This window comes from Crocodylus siamensis, chromosome 1, assembly GCF_052110815.1.
Source record: "Crocodylus siamensis isolate JL-2025a chromosome 1, ASM5211081v1, whole genome shotgun sequence".
In the NCBI taxonomy this organism is placed as follows: Eukaryota; Metazoa; Chordata; order Crocodylia; family Crocodylidae; genus Crocodylus; species Crocodylus siamensis.
The window spans coordinates 197,515,576-197,534,945 of NC_143395.1; the positions used below are offsets into that span (position 1 = coordinate 197,515,576).

At 39.9% G+C, this 19,370-nt stretch overlaps 1 protein-coding gene across 2 annotated transcripts in view; it reads left to right on the forward strand.

The window, feature by feature from the left end:
• RALGAPA2 (Ral GTPase activating protein catalytic subunit alpha 2) overlaps positions 1 to 19,370 on the forward strand; it is a 359,228-nt gene that overhangs the window by 310,671 nt on the left and 29,187 nt on the right. For both annotated transcript variants that reach the window (XM_090051969.1, XM_090051977.1), the window contains one exon: positions 15,921 to 16,042. In XM_090051969.1, coding sequence (XP_089908095.1) covers positions 15,921 to 16,042 — 122 coding nt within the window. The remainder of the gene's footprint in view (positions 1 to 15,920; positions 16,043 to 19,370) is intronic.

Consider the following 19,370-nt stretch of genomic DNA (forward strand, 5'->3'; position numbering starts at 1 on the left):
CAATAACAACAGCACAGCAAATATAGTGAACTGCTTCTATCAGCTCAAATATCCAAATGGCAGGTAGATGAACCTACTGACATACTATTTTTTTAACTTTCTATTCTTTCTAAAAAGTCTAAAACTACTTATTGTGGCTGTTTTTTTCTCTTTAACTAAATATATTATATCTTTATTTGAATAAGATTAAAACTGTAACCAAACACAGGGGAGGCATTGCTTGGTAACATGTGACCTTTCTCCCAGTAATTTGTCCCTCAATGATCACCTAGTTTGTGGAACAAGCTAGATAATTTATTCAACATGAGCATCGGCAGCTGTACATACACTGATAAAATGGGGCAGTTATATTGTTCCAATGATCTCTGTAGAAAAATGGCCTAGGGATTTGTCTTTTGCAGTTGTCAGGCTTCTTTCATCCTGGGCCTTTGCAATTAAATGAGTGTTACATGAAGCCTGTGTATGACAGCAGGTCCCTTTCACATTTGCTGTGATCAGTCAACCTCTGCCTTTTGCATAGGCAAAGTCATGGGTGCCTTAGCCCCACCTAATTATGAGCACAGCTTAGGATTCTGCCTCATCAGAAACCTCACTTCCAGGCCTTACGTTCCACAGGTGAAACCAGCAGTCCATGTCATTCTCTTCTTTCTGTCCCATAAGGACAGCAGTAGCAGCAACCCCTTCTTCCTCACCTGTCAGGCCAGGACTCTTTTGGCCTGGTATCTGGTACCATAAAAACCAGTACAGGTTGTTTCATGGTCAGGTTGTTGGTGACTAAGCCAGTGTCCCTACCTGAGCTAATCGGAGTGAAGGGGGTATGTGAACACACAGCAGGACTAAAAACAAGACCTGTCAAAAGATGGAGGAGCTCCCTGTGAGCCAATGGCCATCCATACCTGGAGAGGAGTTGGGCACCACCAGGTCACTTTGCCAAAGAATCACCAATGATGCACAGCATCTAAGATGCCCCAACAGTCATAGCAGCCTCGGGACTGACTTGACTAGACTTCTTCCATCCCCTTAATGGTTACTTGGACACTTGGGTCCTGACATTGTAAACGTGAATTTGTATTCCCACTGAATATGAACCCCTCTAGTGGGAGCAACTTGTGCAAGGACTTCCATATTGCCTAGGGCATATGCCAGATGATGGCATATAGCCAATCAATCCTATCAGGCTGAGAATGTAGGCTAAGAACAAGAGTTCCTCCATCACCCAAACCCAGAACTTTCCCAGGTAGCTTGGTTCCTAACAGAGAAGAGCTGCAGTGATAAGTATCCAGGCAAGATAAATGTGTGACCTCCTGTTAGGTTAAAAGCCATTACAGGATGGACATTCAAGTTCCAAAGTGGGAAAAGTTTTCAATGTAATGTAAATAGCTCTACAAAGACCTCTATCCTTGCCTCATTTAACATGTTTTGCCTTACATTCTTTACCAGTTTGAGTTCTTGTTAAAAATTATGGGTGGGTCTAGATGAGGGCCCTCATACAATTTGCAGTGTATCAAAACTGTTTGAGGCTCCGCAAACTACATGTGCCACACGTGACAGGAGCTCCCAGTGTCAAAAAGAGCCACATAAAAAAAAAAAAAAGTGGCACAGCACATGCAGCAATGTGCGCTGTCAAAAACGGCACCTACGCATCCAGAGCCAGGCTCTGGCTGCCAGCTGGGCTCCGTGAAGCTTCTGCTGCCCTGGGATGCCCCCAGGGCCCCAGGTAAGGCTGCTGGGGCCAGCACAATGCCAGAGTACACATGCAGGGATGTGCTCTGGGGCACAAAGCGGCACAAATATGTGCCACTCCTATTTGTGCTGTGGAAAACGCACACCCCCTACACATGTACACTTTTCTGGATACATCCTATAACTCCATTTGATTTTTTTAGCAGAAGTGTAAACCTATCTTGGAACTAGTGTCAGCTATACTAGAGACTCTTCAGTGTTTTGGAAAACGTCCTTTACACATATTTCTGTATTATGGAATGCCAATGTCACTCTGACAAAACTGGTGAAAGCTCCTTTGGGGCATTCAGGACTTGTGAGCTCAGACTTTCTATATGGAAGGTTATTTTCCAGGTGCAAGGTACTTCATTACTCATAATTTATGTAGGATATCTGACTTACTTTCTAAAGTAAGACTATTTACCTGACAGGTCTTCATTTGGTTCATTGCTCTTGCAGTTGCTATTCTGTTGGTGTGAGGCACAGGCAACCCCACGAACAAGTACAGAGTAATACAGTCTAGAGTGTTCCATTCCAAAGCATTTTTTTATTATTTTCTATGGCTCAAGCCCCTGAGAAATCCACATTCATAAAAATATACAGGAAATCCCCTGCTCTATGCATAGTAATTTACAACATCAATCAGTGCATGTTTTTTCCATGCTTTGAGGTGCTTCTTTCCATTCAAATATACAACTCCAATTTGTAACATGCCACATTTTTGGAAACAAGTACATTTAAAAACAACCCAATCTCTGTTTTTTTGCTTCCAATATTCGGCTTCATAGGGACCGCTGTAAAGTTACAAACTAAGTGGCCTTTCCCAGTTTTGATTCATGTATAATATCTTTTCAAATGACCCTGTACAATTTGCTTTGATGTTTTATAAACAGAGAGGCAAATTCACCAGTTTTCAGTGATGTACACAGTAACCAAGAGCACTGGAAGCAGAAAGCACGAGGGGTCAGGTGGTAGCAGTGCAGGAAAATACAAGCTTGTTTTTGAGGTGCAGCAATATTGACTCCTTCCACAGCTGAAATGGCCCAAGTTGGCAACTGTATTTTCCCTTCCCTGAGGAAGCCTTCCTGAGTTTGACCCATTTTAGATTACAGCAGCCCTGATCAGTTTATCATGCAGTATTATAATGAAACAGTCCTTTGTGTCTTGTGTTGGTGTGGATCCAGTGCGCACACTCGGGAGATCATAATCTTTTCTGAACCTTGTGTGTGCCAGTGGTGTTGACCGTATTTGTGGCTAGTGATGAAACACCTTTGCCCCTCTGTAACTTGCTTGTTTCTGGTTTTGGTTTTGGAATGTTCAAAAATAATTAATGTGGAGAAAGCTAGGAGGATTTTTTCCCCCCAGAAATGAAATGAGAAAAAATGGCAAGCTCAGATAGCAAAAAGAGTCTGAGTCATAGGTCAGAGCAAGTCCTGTGTCTTCACATAGGAAGGCATGGGGCAGATGTGCATTCCAGATGGGTAGTGGTATTGAGAACAGATTCTAGGCTCAAATACAAGCCACATATGCACGGTCACAGGGATCCATGCTGCCTACAACATCACTAGGAAGTAGAGTAAGTGGCCAGCCTTTCTCTTAGGTAATCTGAATTACAGTAGTTCCATTTCATCAGCTGTTCTGTCATATGCTGTCTCATTAAGATTGATTTTAACACTTTTTAGAACTACAGGTGGCCAAAGTTAGACATTTTGAGGGTTTCAATAGCCAGGAACATGGGTTTTTTTTCAAAATATGTGGGTGTCTTTGATATAATTTTGTTTGCTCATGAGTGAGTAATTTTGATTCCTATTCTATTTACAAAGGAAAGGTCAGACTTTTTGAACAGATTAACTAATGTTCACTCAGGTTTTTTCTTAAGCAAACACTGTCACTCATGAGATATTTAAACTTGTTTACTTTGATAGCTGTCAAAATGTAGTGCAGAAAGTATGTCCTTTAATGGAGGTGTAACAATTTGTTATGCATAGCAACAAGCTTACTAACTTAAGCTCTTCTTTTCAGGATAGCTATCAAGTATCTTATGGCCATGTGAGACTGGGATATGGAAAGTCCCCATGGCTAGAATGAATTGGTCTGGAATTTTATATAATATATCTTAATTAGAAGTGTATTGGCCCTCTTTGCTAGTGCTAGCACATTTATATGTTACAGATTAAGAAACAATAGTTCCATTTTTTTCAACATAGCTCTAGAGATTGGATATTAAGTTAGGAGCCAGTCAATGTATAATATACCTTATTGGCACAGCATTTGAGCCCTGGGATGCGCTGAGCAATCACCTAACACTTTATACACAAGTATGAGCTCTTCTAAGTTCTCAAGTTTTATTATATTTTCATAACGTGTTACTTTATATTCCACAGATAAGAAGAAACTCAGTTTTATACACAGCTACATGTCTTTTCCGCTCTGCCTCTTTAGAATGGGGTTTCTTTACAGTTTTCCTTTCTGTTTACAGGGCTGCCATACTTAAACTGCTGATAGCTTAGCCATGACACACAGCTGTCCAATAGGTGAGACTGATTCTTTTAGCTTCACAGTAGGTGGGAAACGGAGGAACTTCCTTGCCTGCAGCCCAGTGATGATCGTTTCTGTTGATGATGCATTGCATTTACATGTGTTGGTCTCTCTTGAAATGAAGGTGGGCTAAAGGCTTTGTACCTCACTCCCATAATGATATACGTCTAGGAAGATCGCCCCAAACAATTTGTCAGTGGAGGCCAAAAATAGTGCTTGCCCATTCACAGCTACCAGGATCTCTAGCTCCTGTTTTGAAATGGCCCCTTGGCTTTTAAGCTGGGGAAGTGTTATTGTTGCCTTTTTCTGCTGCTTTTAAGCTGTGTCATCATTAGGAGAGCTTTGGCAATGGGCACATCTCTATTCAGCCAAGATCAGGTTTGGAGGGGAAAAGGTAAAAAGCTCCGGTTTGAGAACAGGAAGGAAAACTCAGTGGGACAGATTCTTAGTTGGTGTAAATTGTCATAGCTCAATTAAAGCCACTGGTTCTGTGGTAATATACACCTGCTGAGATCTTACTCCAGTATTTCGGCTTGTCCATTTCCATGGAAGTAAAATATTAAGTGCATGTTGTTAGCTAGGATTCCACTGACTCATTAGTTATCATTTTCATTGGTACTCATTATTTTAAAGGGCCTTTGTTAGTTGAACGTTTAAATAATTTTTATAGAAGCAATTAGGCAGAGAAGTTAAATCAGGGGTATTTGTTTTTTTTTAGTATGGCACTATTTTATTTTTACCTTGCATAGATTGTCTAAAGTATGAAACTAAGGACTAAAGTTTATTAGTTTGGATTTCTGTCTACCATTTCCTAACTAAGAAAAAAAAGAAAAAGAAAAATATTGTTTTTATCTGATAGAGCACAACTTTTTTCCTCAGGTAATTTTAATCCGTTTCAGGTTCCAATACTTTTTTTATTCTCTAGATTTGATATTACAGTTTTTTACTTGAGACATTTTATTCTTTTTGTTCTTCCTGTATATCATTTTACAAAAGCTTCCTCTGCCAGCTAGCCCTTCTGAATGCTGAAGTGGAAAGTCATTTCCAAAGAATTTGGAAGTTTTATAGCAAGAATCACCTCTAATGAGAGTAATAACTTGTAATGAAGATAAAATGCATCTGTGCTGTTTTCCCTGCAGAGCAAATAGCTGTACCAGTAAGAATAACCAATAGCAAATGTAATTCAGAGAACTCTTAAAAGAAATCTATAGGTGTGGATGTGCACTGGTGCAAATAAAATGTGGAACTGCTGTATGATACCAGGATAGTAAGCCATTGCTCTTTCACTGTTGTCATTAAGTGAATAGTCCAGAGTGGGATGACGAGGTACCTGCATGCAGGGGATTTCCTGCAAGGAGAGAAGAGTTGTAAACAAATTAAGATGAAAGATGGTTTTCTGCCTCTTTCATCATAAATGCAACCTTTCTCCCTAAAGCACTTGGCATGACTAATCTGCCACATATTCTTGACATCCTACAGGAGAACATAAGCACCCCTGCTGTACTCACACAGCCCTCAGCACACCTTGGGCATCTTGCTACCACAGAACAAAACAAAGTCAGAGTCGGGAGCAGATGTCGCAGAGTAGCTCAACACATAAGAGCAGAAGCCTTAGCTTTTAGCCTCAGGGCAGCCTCTGCATGCTCTTATTATGGTATTCCTTTTTCAAGGAAAATTGGACTTCTATATAAAATTGTATTCTTTTCATTTTTTTTAAAGCCAGTGATGTCGATCATCTCTGAAAAACTCACCATACTCCAGAGGTTTAAGCTGTAATAGAACAACTCAGAACAGTTGAATATGTGTGTATATGTATTTCAGATAGCTCTTGATCAGGATGGGGGCACCATTGTGTGCTGCGTTTTTCAGGCTCAGAGAAAGATACAGTCCCTGTTCCAAAAAATGCAGCCCAACATACTATCCAGGTATAGCAGAGAAATTTTTCAGACATTAGAAGATAGTAAGGGAGAGATTTTCAAAGTGACTGAGGTACATGGCTACTACTGAAAGCTAATGAATGCTGGATGCCTGCCTGCTCTTTGTGTCTCTAAAATTGCTTCCTAAGACTGATTTTAGTAGGTTTCCTAAAGGATTTACCCACAGCAAGTGGAATGGTCTGTAGTATGAGGCCCATATACATCTTCATGGCATACTGCACCTCCCATCTGTTCTTGCACTGAGAGAAAAGACAGATCAGGAAGGAACAGCAGCATTGGTGTCAAACCAGTCTACTTCTGCTGGGGGACAACAACTGCTATTAAATCCTATAAATTGAGTAAGTGCTACAGATAGGTTGTGTTGCCTTCTGATAAGGCAGGGGTGCTCAACCTCCAGTCTGCAGAGCCATGCCATCCTGCCTACAGGGGTCTGAAAATTTGCAGCAGGGGAGCAGTGGCAACAATTGCGGCTCTCCTGCTGTCAAATTTCCAGACCTGTGGGGAGCCCAGCAGGCTGAATAGTAACACTAGATTGATGTACCCAGAACCCAGTACAGGCATATGGGGCCAACTAGAGGTAGGGTGGGCTCTGATCCTGTAGCTTAGGGCCCCAGGAGGCAGTGCATGGCTGAGGGAAGCAGCGTGGAGCCCTGACAGGTGGTGCTGGACTCAAGCAGACAGTGGCAGGGGGGCAGTTCCAGGAGGTTGCATGGGGCCTGATCCTGGTTTATGGAGCCCCATCCAGCCTGCAGACTAGCTACAAACCATTCATCCAGCCCGCACCAGCAAAAGTTTGAGCGCCGCTGTAGTAATGTGATCATGGGTTGCAAAGTGAATTTCATTCGGAGCTGCTAAACAGTCCCCCATGCCACAAGCCATGTTACTCATAGAAGGGTGCACAACAACATGAATTTCATCTGATATTTTTCATTTTCTTTAAAATAAGGCAAATAAATTCATGTTTGTTTTTCAAAAAGTCCTAGCATCTGATATTTGCTGTTATTCTAAAACAGCTACTTTAGGTGTTTGTTTTTTTTAAAGAAAAGAATGTGCAACTGTTAACAAAGATGGTTTGATTGCATCTGTTCTGTGAAGGGTGTATGCCACCAGAATTCCCCCAAAAATTTTCAATTAGATCTATGCAATAATGGCAGTTACTGGACCATAAGTGATAGGAAGTCTACCAAGCATATTGTGTTTCGCATTGAAATCAACCATTGGAACATTTTACTTAAGAGTATGATGTGGTATGTTTTGGCAGGGCTTGGACCAATAGTTGATGGATGTACAGAGATCATGTACTAACACTTTGTGTTGAAATAATTTTCATGCTCCTTGTATTATTCCTTTTTGGTAAACCCCTAACATTTATATCCATGTTACTTTATAGACATTAATATGGTTTCATGATTAGTTCCTCTTGGGAGAAGCAGCTTTGCCGTTTGCACAGAAAATTAAGGAGGTGGTTGAATAATTTGTAAAGTACATTTATTTTCTGCACTTTCCTCTTTTTTATTTAAAAATGTGTTTCTGTGGATTTGGTATTCACAAAAAGCATGGGCCTAGTTTAACTTGTGCTGTCAGACATGGAGTAGACCATTTATGTGGCTATTTGCCGATGCAGCAATCTGAAAGCACCATGTTTTGTACCAGTGGTAGCTCATGAGTCCAGTGCCCATATGTTTTCCTAAGGTGTTACCACACTTGCTAATATTTTGTTTTTTATTTTAGAATTCCTGTATGTTGCAGGCATGATTCGGCTTTATGGTATTCAATACAAAAAACGCTGGAACTATAGTTCCATATTCCAGTCTTACTTGAATTCAAGATGAGATTTCTTTCCCCGTTCAACATGGGCAGAGGGGAAGACTCATCTTGCATTTAAGTATCAGCTCTAGGCAGGCAGGGGCTGCAGCACTGGCTTGGCCTCAGTCCTGGCCTAGGGCTGTAGCTACTGCCTGCCCAGGCCCAGGACCAAGGCTGGAGCTGCCACTGCTGCCTGGCTGGGGCCAGGGCTGGGGCCAGAACTGCCACCACTGCCTGACTGGGGCTGCTGCTGCTTCGCCATAGCCAGGGCCAGCCAGAGTTGGAGCTTCTGCCGCCACTGGCTGGGGCCAAGCCTGGCACTACCTCTGCTGCCTGACTAGAGCCAGGGCTGGGGCTGGAGTCACTGTGATCCATGACCTGGACAGGAGCCAGAGCCACCGCATTGGGTAAGCCCAGGTGAGATGATGGCAGGCAGAGTTGAGGCAAATGGCTGGGGGTGGGGCAGGCACTGACGGGGCAAGTGGCAGGGGGAGTAAACAGTGGGGGGACAAGTGGCAGAGGGGCAAACACCAGAAGAGGCAGAAGGTCCCCAGCTTCCCCTCCCACCTCCCCCAGCCCCACCAGCTTGCTCCCTTGCTGCTTTTCCCTGTCACAGCAGTGGTGGGGAAGTTTAAGACAACCCTCCAATAATTAGATTATATACTTTGAAAATTACACATAATTTTCTATATCTAGAATCTAATGGGCAGGGGGGAGGGGGGCTGTCTTAAATTCAACATCATCTTAGATTTAGGTACATGTAAATATGAGCACTGTCTTTCTTGTCGTTTGGCAAGATAAAAGTGAGTAAATGCATTAAAATACTTGGTAACAAAGCAACAGCTAACATCAGCACATATGGCTTGGTCCTTTATTGCTTGAATCAAGGGAATTTTCTCTATTGACATTTTTTGAGAACAAGGATCTAAACCAGGGGTTAGCAACCCCTGGCACACATGCCAGAGCATGGCATGTGAAACCATTTTGCTCAGCACACCACAGCTGGTCTGGGCTCTGGGTAGGCCCCTGCAGCTGACCACGGAGCCCAGGCTGCTTGCAGTAGGTGGTGGGGAGACTGCAAGGAGCCGCACTGGGGTCCGTGGTACCCTCACTCAGCTCATTGCCAGCAGTGGGTGCACGTGTGCCTCAGGGTGGACAGCAGGGAAGGGACCCAAACTTTACTGCCACAACATGAATTGGGCCCCTCACAGCTTCCCCACCATCTGCCCTTGGCACACTGATAACTTATAAGGCAAGATTGAGGGTCTTTTTGACACTTTGCCCAAAAAAATTTCTGACCCCTGATCTTAACCTTAGTGCCCCCAAATTACCTGATCATATCAAAATGAGTGGCAGAAATGTAACAAGCCCTGTTTATCCTGGATTTGCCATTTCCAGCTCTGTAGAATTTGTTAGCCCTCTTGTTTTTACTGCTGCTTTTGCAAAAGTGATATATCAAGAGTTGTGCTGTGGGCAGTTACATGTTAAACTGAGAAAGCAAATATAATGCCCCATAGGTAACATTGTTAATATGGATGGGTAGTAAATATAACCTGTCATTTTTTGTTTGGCACTGAAATCTTAAAGGAGCAAACAAAATCCATGAAAAATGGCCCCGCTTTTATATTCTTTACCTATTCTCAAATCTGCCATGCTGGCATAAGGAAACGCATCTGCAGTTACAAAATATGGCTCCCCTTATCTTGTCTATAATGATTATAGAACAGATAATGGCCTATGAAGGGAATTTCTGTACAGGAGAGCTGGAAATTCTAAGTGTACGCACATGACGTGTCCTCTTTCTTACTCCTAGGAGTTGCAAAATTTCCCCCCCACACTAAATAGACAGAGGCATCCCCCAGGTGTCAAGACCATCCATGCAGACTGGGGGGAGTCCTATGCCTCCACACGCTCTCTCAGCTTCTTAACCAACCCCCTTCCCAAAATTCCTTCTTGCAGTGGAATCCACACAAATAGGAACCCTGAATAAATTGATAGTCAGCATCATCTTGTATGGCAAGTTCCATGGAGCTGGTGAGACTACAGTATTTTTCTTCTTTGTTTTGTACAGAGCCTAGCATAATAGGGGTCTATTTCAGGACTGGGGCTCCTAATGTTCTGTGATACTCCTCCTACTAGTACTAATAATACTGTGGAGTGCAGCCAATCCTACTTCTCCCTAGCCACAAACCCATAGGATTTTGCTTTATGCTTGTATAAAAAGTATGTGTCAATAGGAAGTATGCTCAGTGTCGATTATATTCCATGTGTTGCCCAAAACATATAAGTGTTACTCTTGAAATGCTTTCTAAAATACTTTTTTTTCAAAAATGAGAATTAGAAGTGAGATCCTAACCAATTGCACAAATACCAAACCAGTAGGAGAGTTGGCAGAGGTTTTGCCCTTGTAGATTACTTTGGGTATGAACGTTTCATCTGCCTAAAACCTACCACAGTTTTATTTCTAATTGTATTGCATTTATGATTTATATTGTATTAATGTGTTTTTGTGTGTCTCTGCTTTGCATTAATGTATGCATATGTACAAGATTTCTACAATCGACACAATCCAAATACTGAATCTAAACACTGAGACAATTACAGTCTGGTTTCTGAACCTCTTCAGGAATTTCTATCTGGGATGCTGGTTCACTCTGTTGTAGAAGTTCAGCCTGGAGTTCATGCTTATTTTGCACATTTCTGAAGTGTGTGTATCACTTTGGAATATTTTAGGATGAAAGGCTTTACATATATATATGTATATGTATGTATGTAATGTGTGTGTATATATGTGTGTGTGTGTATATATATAATTTTTTATATATATATATATATATATATATAAATATAGCTAAATGTTTAAGATACTCAGTTTCTCAAAGGTTGAGTGCAAAAGCTTTTGTTTTCTTCGTTTCTGCCATGAGGTATTTACAGTAAACCTTTCACTCTATAGAATTAAATGAAAACATTCTTTGTGATGCAAATGCCTCTCAAGCTGGCTCCTTTATTTGCCACATATCAGGTATTTTTTCCTTTTGTCTTCAGGCCTCAGGTTGCCTCTCTAGTTGTCCACCTAATGGTTGTCTCTTTCTCCTCACCCCGTACAGTCCCAAAACATTTTCTTTTTCCCCTCCCCATGATGTTTTATCTCACCCTAAATTAGCCTTTAATATTCATCACAGAACTGGGCCTGTTGAATTAAACTGGTTGACATTTCCCCTATAGACAGCTCTTGTTCCTGTCTCCCCTTCATGTCCAGTGCAACCAAATTATATTTATATCTGCAAAAGGTTTTATAGCTGGAGAGGGGAACTTCAACTTTCTCCTTTTCCTCATATTGAATGTCCAGTGTGGAAGAATCTCCTGAATCTTTTCTTAATTGGATATTTCGCAGATCATTCCAGTGCTTGTGATTACTTGAGATCTTTTTGTTTCAGCATGGTAATTTTAGCATGTTAATATCTTTTGCAATAGTCTAGGTCTACAAGTGTTAGCTTGTAACATGTTATAAAAAAACATGTTAAAATCACAATATACAAACTCCATACTCTCTCTTACTGGGCACACATATCTATATTGGGATTTATTTACAGGACCATGATTTGAAGCCCTATTTCTAATACCACACATTTGGTACATAATTGTGCCCAGTCATTCATACCTTTTCATAGCTCACTCCTTAAATATAAAACATATTTAGTGCATGACACACAATGCATTTAGTGCATGACACAAATAAAAACGTGGCTTTTCTAAACATTTTATTCCAGAGTTTGGCCTTCGTGGTAGAAACAGAACATGAAATAATCCTAGTGATTTCAATATAAATTTAACAACTTGAATTTCATCAGTAACACTGAGACAACAAAGAATAAATACCAATTGCAGTATGACTAGCGTCTGTGTAGGAATAGCGAGCAGTTCCATTACTGAGAGGTATTAAGAAGTGGTCAAATTGGCATACATATTAAAAAGAGCTGCTTTTGATCAGCTCCTTTGAACGTCCAGTATAACCTCATTCATCTGAAGCTCTCAGGGGACACCCAAAACCTTCAGATAAATGGGGGTTTAGTTAATCAGGGAAGCCAGCTGTCCAGCTTCTTCACTAGGGCAGGGTTCAAGAGCACAACCTGCGCTCCATGGCATTGGACCATCTCGGCGAAATGGTTCGCATGCTTCTCCTCAGCAATCTGGCCATGAGGGAGCCAGCCAGCAGCAAAGCTTCCCCCAGCACTAATCAGCTCCAAGCACAGCAATGAACTAGTGCTGATGGGGGTGAAATTTTGTTAGTGGCATATTTCATGTTAAAAAAAAAAAAGAAAGAAATGTTAGTTTCCATGGCACTGTAAAAACACTGACTCCATGCTGCCAGTGGGCAGTGATGTACGATGGGGTGGCTCACTGGCATATACAACAGAGTGCAGGCTTACAGAATTGGGTCCATCGATGAGCTGTGACCAAAGCTCACATAATTAACAGTTAAGCTTTAGTTTTAGGTTTAGCTGTACAGCAGTTCTTGAAATCATCCCCTGCAAGTCCTCCCATTCTCCTTTTTGCCTCAGATAAGTACTCTTTTTGACACTTTTAAGTGGGTCTAAGCCCGGGTTTTCAGTGCAGATTTCTGCCATTGTAGTTTAGGAGGTGGTAGAAGGAGGAATGATTGCTGACTGACCAGCAGAGCCTGCAGTACCCCAGAGTGCAAATGTAGCTATCCCAGCAAACAGGGCTTTTGCTGGGAGGGAGGGAAGAGACCAGAATAAAGTATCCCAGCAGTGATGCCATTTTGTCAGTATAAACTGCATGTGCTATAGGAGTGTTTTGTATGGCCATTATCAGCGAAGTGTTTCTAATGTAGGTTTGGCCTGAGGGATAAAGGGGGATTTATAGCAAAGATGAGGCTTTCGGTTTTGCAGAAAATTTCTCTGAAAACCGACCAGTTTTTTTGTAAGAATGGCTTTTATTTAAAAAATTACTGCTGCTGCGAAAGGCCTCTTCCTCATATGGGGCTATCATTATCCTTTACAGTCTACATTCAAACAGTTAGGGTTTTTTACCTCCCAGATCATCTGTCATTTTTAAGAGACCTACATAAGACTATTTCTGTCCAAAAAATACCTTTCTAAATACGTTTGCATGTAAAATTGTGGTAACAGTGAATTAGGTTAATTTTCTCTTTGTCACTTAACACTCCCTGACTTACACCACAAGTGAAAATGAGTGATCCTTTCATGTGAATCCCTCTTGGATTTCTGTCCCTGTCACAAAAGTCACTGTGACTTGGTGTTATTAGCAGTCAGACCTCAAGGGTAGCCAGAGACTGGAATAAAATGCATCTTGATTTCAGGAAAGAGAAGCCAGAGAAGAGCAGTGAGGGGGAAGTTGATACAATCCCTCTCTATGCTGGCCTTGGCTATAGCTACAGGTAGCGTACTTACTCCTTTATTTTCATGTGCAAGAAATATACATAAAAATAGTAGGTGTTTTTACCTAAAACGGCCTCCCTTTAAGTTTCTGGTAAATCTTTGTAGACCTTTGGATGCTTTTTGAGCCCTATACAGATATTATTTTTCAAATACGGTTGCTGTAAACTAACCAACTGTTATTTAATCTTTTTCCACGCTTAGGGAAATCTCCCTCCTCCCTCATAAATAGGAGTTTCATGAGTCATTTCATTTTGATTTGAATTCACGTCACCAGTGCCACCTCTTGCGATCTTTCCATGCAATATTTAGCAAAATGCATACGAACTTCTATTTTGTTAGCAGTTGTTCATTGCATTGTATGCTTATATGTTAGATGTGGAAGGCCTTTCATTAAACAGCAGGATATTATTAGGCATAGCATGAAAAGCCTTTATAGTGTATCTGCCTTGTTTAAACTGGGCCCACAAGCAGGCTGCAGACTAAAAGGGTGAGCAATGAATTGAGAGTTGATGGCAGGCCCATAGAGGTCCTAAGGCTCAGGTGGTTGTCAGCCATAAGTTTAGCTTAGCTCTTTCAGTAATTTGTCACGCCTTGGTCTGCTCCTGCTGCGCCAGCACGTGCCAGCTTAGTGTCAGAGTGCCTGTTCGCCAGACGGCCACTCAGGCCTAACATCCTGCTGTTAACAGGACCAGCGGCTTGCTGTGGCAGTATGGAATACAGAGCCTTGGCAACAGCCAAGTGCTGTGCAGAATAAGCATGTTCATAATGAGATGTGAATGGCATCAGTCAGTCCCTTTAGAATAGGGTCTAGGCGTGTGCCTCCTCTCTTAGGAAGTTTGGCAGCCTATTCATTAACAAGAGTCATCAGGAGTTCAGCCTATAATAGTGAAGCAGTCCCAGATATGTTCAGCCTAATGCTTGTGCTATCAGGAATGTGTTCTCTTGGGCTTAAAAAGAAAATAAGCAAATAAAATTGTCAGCAGGTGCAATCACTAAAATGCTAAGTATTCATTTTCTTACTTTAGTTTCCTAAAGGAAGTTTATAGAAAGATTTCTCAACAGAGGTTTCTGCCTCTGTTAGCATAAAAACCTTTATTTTTTAAATGGTCTCTTTTAAGCACAGTGACTCCAGGAACTTGCATATAATTAAGACATAAGCACATTGATTATCCCCACTGAGGTAGGGCACTAGATATTGGGTATTGTCTTTCAAAGCATTATTTAGCTGTGAATTACAAAGGACAAAGACATTTTCAAAGTGTCATTAGTAATGTAGCAAAAGCCACAAATGGCACCTTGAAATAATTTTAATGAGTGACGAAGGGGGTTTAATTTTTTTAAAAATCACCTAAATTATATTGAGTTGCTGGTGAAATTCCATCTTCTCGTAATTTGCTAATTATAAATTGTCAATTTCCCCCTACTTAACACTATTTGGTGGATTTGGAATACATTTCTGTGTGACAAAAACACAATGAAAATCTGAAAACTCATTTTTTAGAGCAGGAAATGGGGAATGAGATGTCATACTGGCTTCTTCAAGTGTTAATTCATAAAGTCATATGTGAGGTTCTTCAATCCATTGTAGATTTGTTTCAGACGTTATCCTGTTATTGGAAGTGCGTGATTCACCTTCTGAGAAAACAGAAGCTGCACACAAAAGGAAAAGATTTGCTTTCTCCTCTGTGAAAAGCTGCTGCAAGCAGGGGTCCTATTAAGACAGCTGGAAAGTTGCTTCAGCTTGTTACGCTTGTAAGTTTTATTGGTGACTGGTTTTTGATTACACATTTGAATGCTGCGTGTTCCAGGTTGCCGAGATTTAATTAAAAGGCAATAGTCTTGATTTTAGATTGCTTTGTTGTCTGTATTATGCAGATTATGCTGTATACATGTTCTTATTTTCTTAATTTGTATCACTCATTTAGGATACATCAGATTACAGCTTCTAACATACAACTTAAATGTAAACTTTGTACAGTTCAAGAATGTTATTGTTGTATTCTTCCTTATGTCAGAAAGTGCTGTGATCAGTTGCATCTATTTTCTCTTTCCCTGTTTCTTGAAATCCTAACATAATGTTTTTTACAGGTTGGAAAAAAACATTGAATAAAAATATTATCAGCTGGGGATCTGCTCAGGAAGCTCCAATATTTCTGTTAAAATTATACCTTTCACTTTATATCAATAACGTTTTTGTTATAAACCCCACTAACTTCAGAGATTCCCTGGATTCATCCCGTGCCATAACTTTTCAGTAAAGATCTTGATACTGCAGCTGAAAAAGATATTGTTATGATAGATCATTCCAGTGTTGATACGTTTTGGTGCTTGTTCTTAGAAATTATCATTTCTATGAAATTTTGAGAGGCATTTTTTTCATACCGGTGATACAGCTCTTTGCATGTATTGGTACAGATTAAACTGTTAGCATTCTTAGACATGCTGTAGTAGCATTTAATGTTGTGGGTGCATTTCCTTAACCTGGTTATTGCAGCTATGAGGAGAGAGCTCTGTATCTTGAAGCAATAATCCAGAATCACAAAGAAGTAATGACATTTGAGGATTTTGCAGCTCAGGTCTTTTCTCCCTCTCCTAGCTACTCCCTCAGTGGAACTGGTGAGTCTCTGTATGTTATTCTTCTCTTTAGCACTAAGAAGCACTTGAGCAGCAGATGTACACCTGTTTTTTGTAGATAAATGCTTGCAAATTTAAGAAGACCATTCTCCCCCTGAATCAACTAATGAATATCAAAAGGAATGATGACATTCATTTTAATTTGTTTTGCATCAGAGCTATTCACTCAGTTCCTTTCTTCAGCTATCTTGCTAACCTCTGAATCTAGCAAGGTTAATGAACTTTCTCTCAGTAATGTGCTCGGGTTCATTCAGGAGTGTGGGTTTCTTGCTGAGCTGGGAATATGTTGTTCAAAAGCTATGCCTGAATCAGTGCTTACTTATCAAAAAATAGTTCCTCACAGTAGAAGCCGTTGCTACTAATGCTAAATGGGGATTATGTTGCTGAGATCCCAGGGTCAGGGATTAATGCAGAAGAAATGTACGGATAGTGTTCTGTTAGAAAATCATAACAGCGGTGCAGTAGACTAACATTTTCCTTTAATGTTTTAGAGTATCCATGGGCTAATTTTAAACTTCCTATAACACCTGGATGAGGCCTGTTTTTTAAACTTTATTTTGATAATCATGTTCTGAGACTTACTGAAACATGGGATATTACTGTACCATTCAGTTAATTTGTCCCGTGTGACGTATTAAGCTCTAAAATTAGCTTGTACAGTGAATGAACTATGAATTTTGTCATTTAAATATTCTTGAATGAATGTGCTTTAAAGGGAAACTCATTCTGAAATGGAGGCTTCTGGCACTCTCCAGGTAGATTTTTGCTCTTATAAAAAGTGTGTAGTCAGTGCCTGATGGCATCCTTCATATAAAGATTCCCTAATCCATTTTTTTTACATGCATTTGGTGACACTGGCCCTTTCTAATTATTTCATGAGACTCTTTTGGATTGTTTAATAGATTAATCCAAACTTCTATAACTGTTTCAGGACATCTGCTTTATTTCTCTTTATTCTGACTCGTTAACAAATATCTTCCATCTAAACTGAAAAATTGAAAAACAAAATTTAAATTTGCTGAAATAAATCACTTACAAATAAAATCAGCCATGCATCATTGTTTAACATTACTGGCTCCAATCCTTGAGCTTTCAGAGCTTTGTTAGGAGATAAGAGGTGTATGCATGTACTTGTATTGGTCGCCAGTAGCAGCAGGCAGAAGGCTTTGGAGATAAGCAAGCTGGCAGAAGTAAAGGGGAACCAGTGTTATTTACATAATCGTGCCTCTGCTTCCTGGAGAGGCGTCAAGAAACACAGGGATGGCCTCTATTGATCTTTGTTGAACTGGAATACTAAACAACATTAGAAAAGCTTATAACTTAAAGCTTTGATTAATGTTTTCTACATTAAAAAGTAGAACAGCTGTGCACTAAATTCTTTTATACACTCTGCCAATACTCTGAGACAAAAAAAGTATCAATTGCCACAGCAATGTAGATTTCATACCCAGTTTTATTAGGTATTTTGAATCATTTATCTGTCAGATGTTAGCAAATAAAAATACAAGCATCTTGGCTGAATTTTACTTTAAGCACACTTATTGTATTTACCATTTTTTCTAGTCTACAATCCAGTACCTTTTTCTGCCTAATTTGTTCATCTTATTCTGACCAAACTAAGCAGAGCAAGAAAAGACAAATTGATATGAAAATACAATAGTAGGACTTTTAAATTCTCTAATACATGTTGTATGCTACAAGCATGCACTAATACATTATATGTTATGTGGTTAAGATCTGTTTAAATTATTCAGAAAAGTTGCTGAATAGTCATTAGGTGCTTGGATAGAGTTCAGTGTTTTTGTGATTTTAATTTTTCTGAAACAGCAAAACCTACTCCAAAATTCAGATCCTTATTTTCTTCCTTCTAGAGTTTGGAGCACATGTAATAGTTCAGAGACTTAAAAAACAGAGGACAGTCGGGATTTTTTTTGGCTGAATCAGATTCCAAAATACAAGTTCCCAAAGCAGTGAGGTGTCTAGAGCTGTGAGTTTAGTTTGACCTGTTACAAAGGCACTAAACTGAGATTCAGGCTTGAATGTAGAAGCATCCCATTGCTAGGCTCCCATATTTCCCTCTCTGTGAACTGTGTTTCAGGGTGTTCTGACAGAAGGAAATCTGTAGAGTGTTACCAGAAAGTATATACTTCTTTTAAAAGAGCTGTTGTTAGGATATGTTGAAAGATTAATGAAGAAAATGGTATAATTTCATCCTGGGCTTTTGAAAATGCAATATGATGAGGTTTTGAACAAGAAGAAAAGACTTCTTGAATATTTTTTAAATTAAATCTTCCATATTAGACAACTCCATAGCTCATGGTAATTACTTGTCATATTGGCATTTACAGAGACATGGAAATCAACATCTCTGAAAAAAGTTCCCCCTTCGTTGATTAAAAGAACATCTATCCACTTTTATCCCTTTGACTACTTAGTTGCTGAAATGTTCAATATCAGAACTGCAATGATTTTCTATTACTAGATTACATGGTTACCTGCTTTTTGGCAAATACTATACATAAATAATTCCAGGAGTTAAGTCAATATTGAAATTAGACATAAAGCATGTAAGTCTACAGTTGTTACTGGATAGTCTTAGTGTGCTTCATCATAGGCCCTGATTCTTCAGGCAGTTAATGCTGCTCCACATGGCTACAGTAGTTTACTTACTCAGGTCCCCTTGCAAGATCAGGCACATCTGGATTAGTATAAAACATTTTTATTTTCCTGACATTTTAGATTGCTGGCGCTTTGTATTTGATCTTGCATTATCAATTCATTGTGTAGTAACAGAGAGTCATACTACGGCCTCTTGAAGGCTCGGATCGAAAACATTTACTCTTCAATCTGTTTGTATCCTTTTCTGCAGATGTAGAAAAGTTTAATTTTTCATTAATGGTAGGAAAAAAACAAGCTGATCCAGAATGTATCTAATGAACTTATGTTTGTATTTATTCATTCACATCATCGTCCAGAAAAAGTTAAGGAAGTCTGTTTTAAAATGAGGTCTTCCCACACAATCAGTTTGAGTATAAGCAAATAGAAGCAGTGATTATTACAGCCTGCAAATATTAGGCATGTAGTCTGCTGTCCCTATGTGCAGTACATTTTAGAAGTCTGCCTAATTCACATACATGCGTAACACAGGTGTAGCTGCGCACTTTGTGTAAAAGTAGCATGCTGCTACTTAAGAAATTTGATGCCTGGTAATAATATTTTTTTTAATTTAAAGGGGATTCCCATCCTGAAACAGCAGAAGGAGTCGGGTAAAAAGGAGCAGAGCTGGCAAAGCAGGCAGTTTACCTATAGT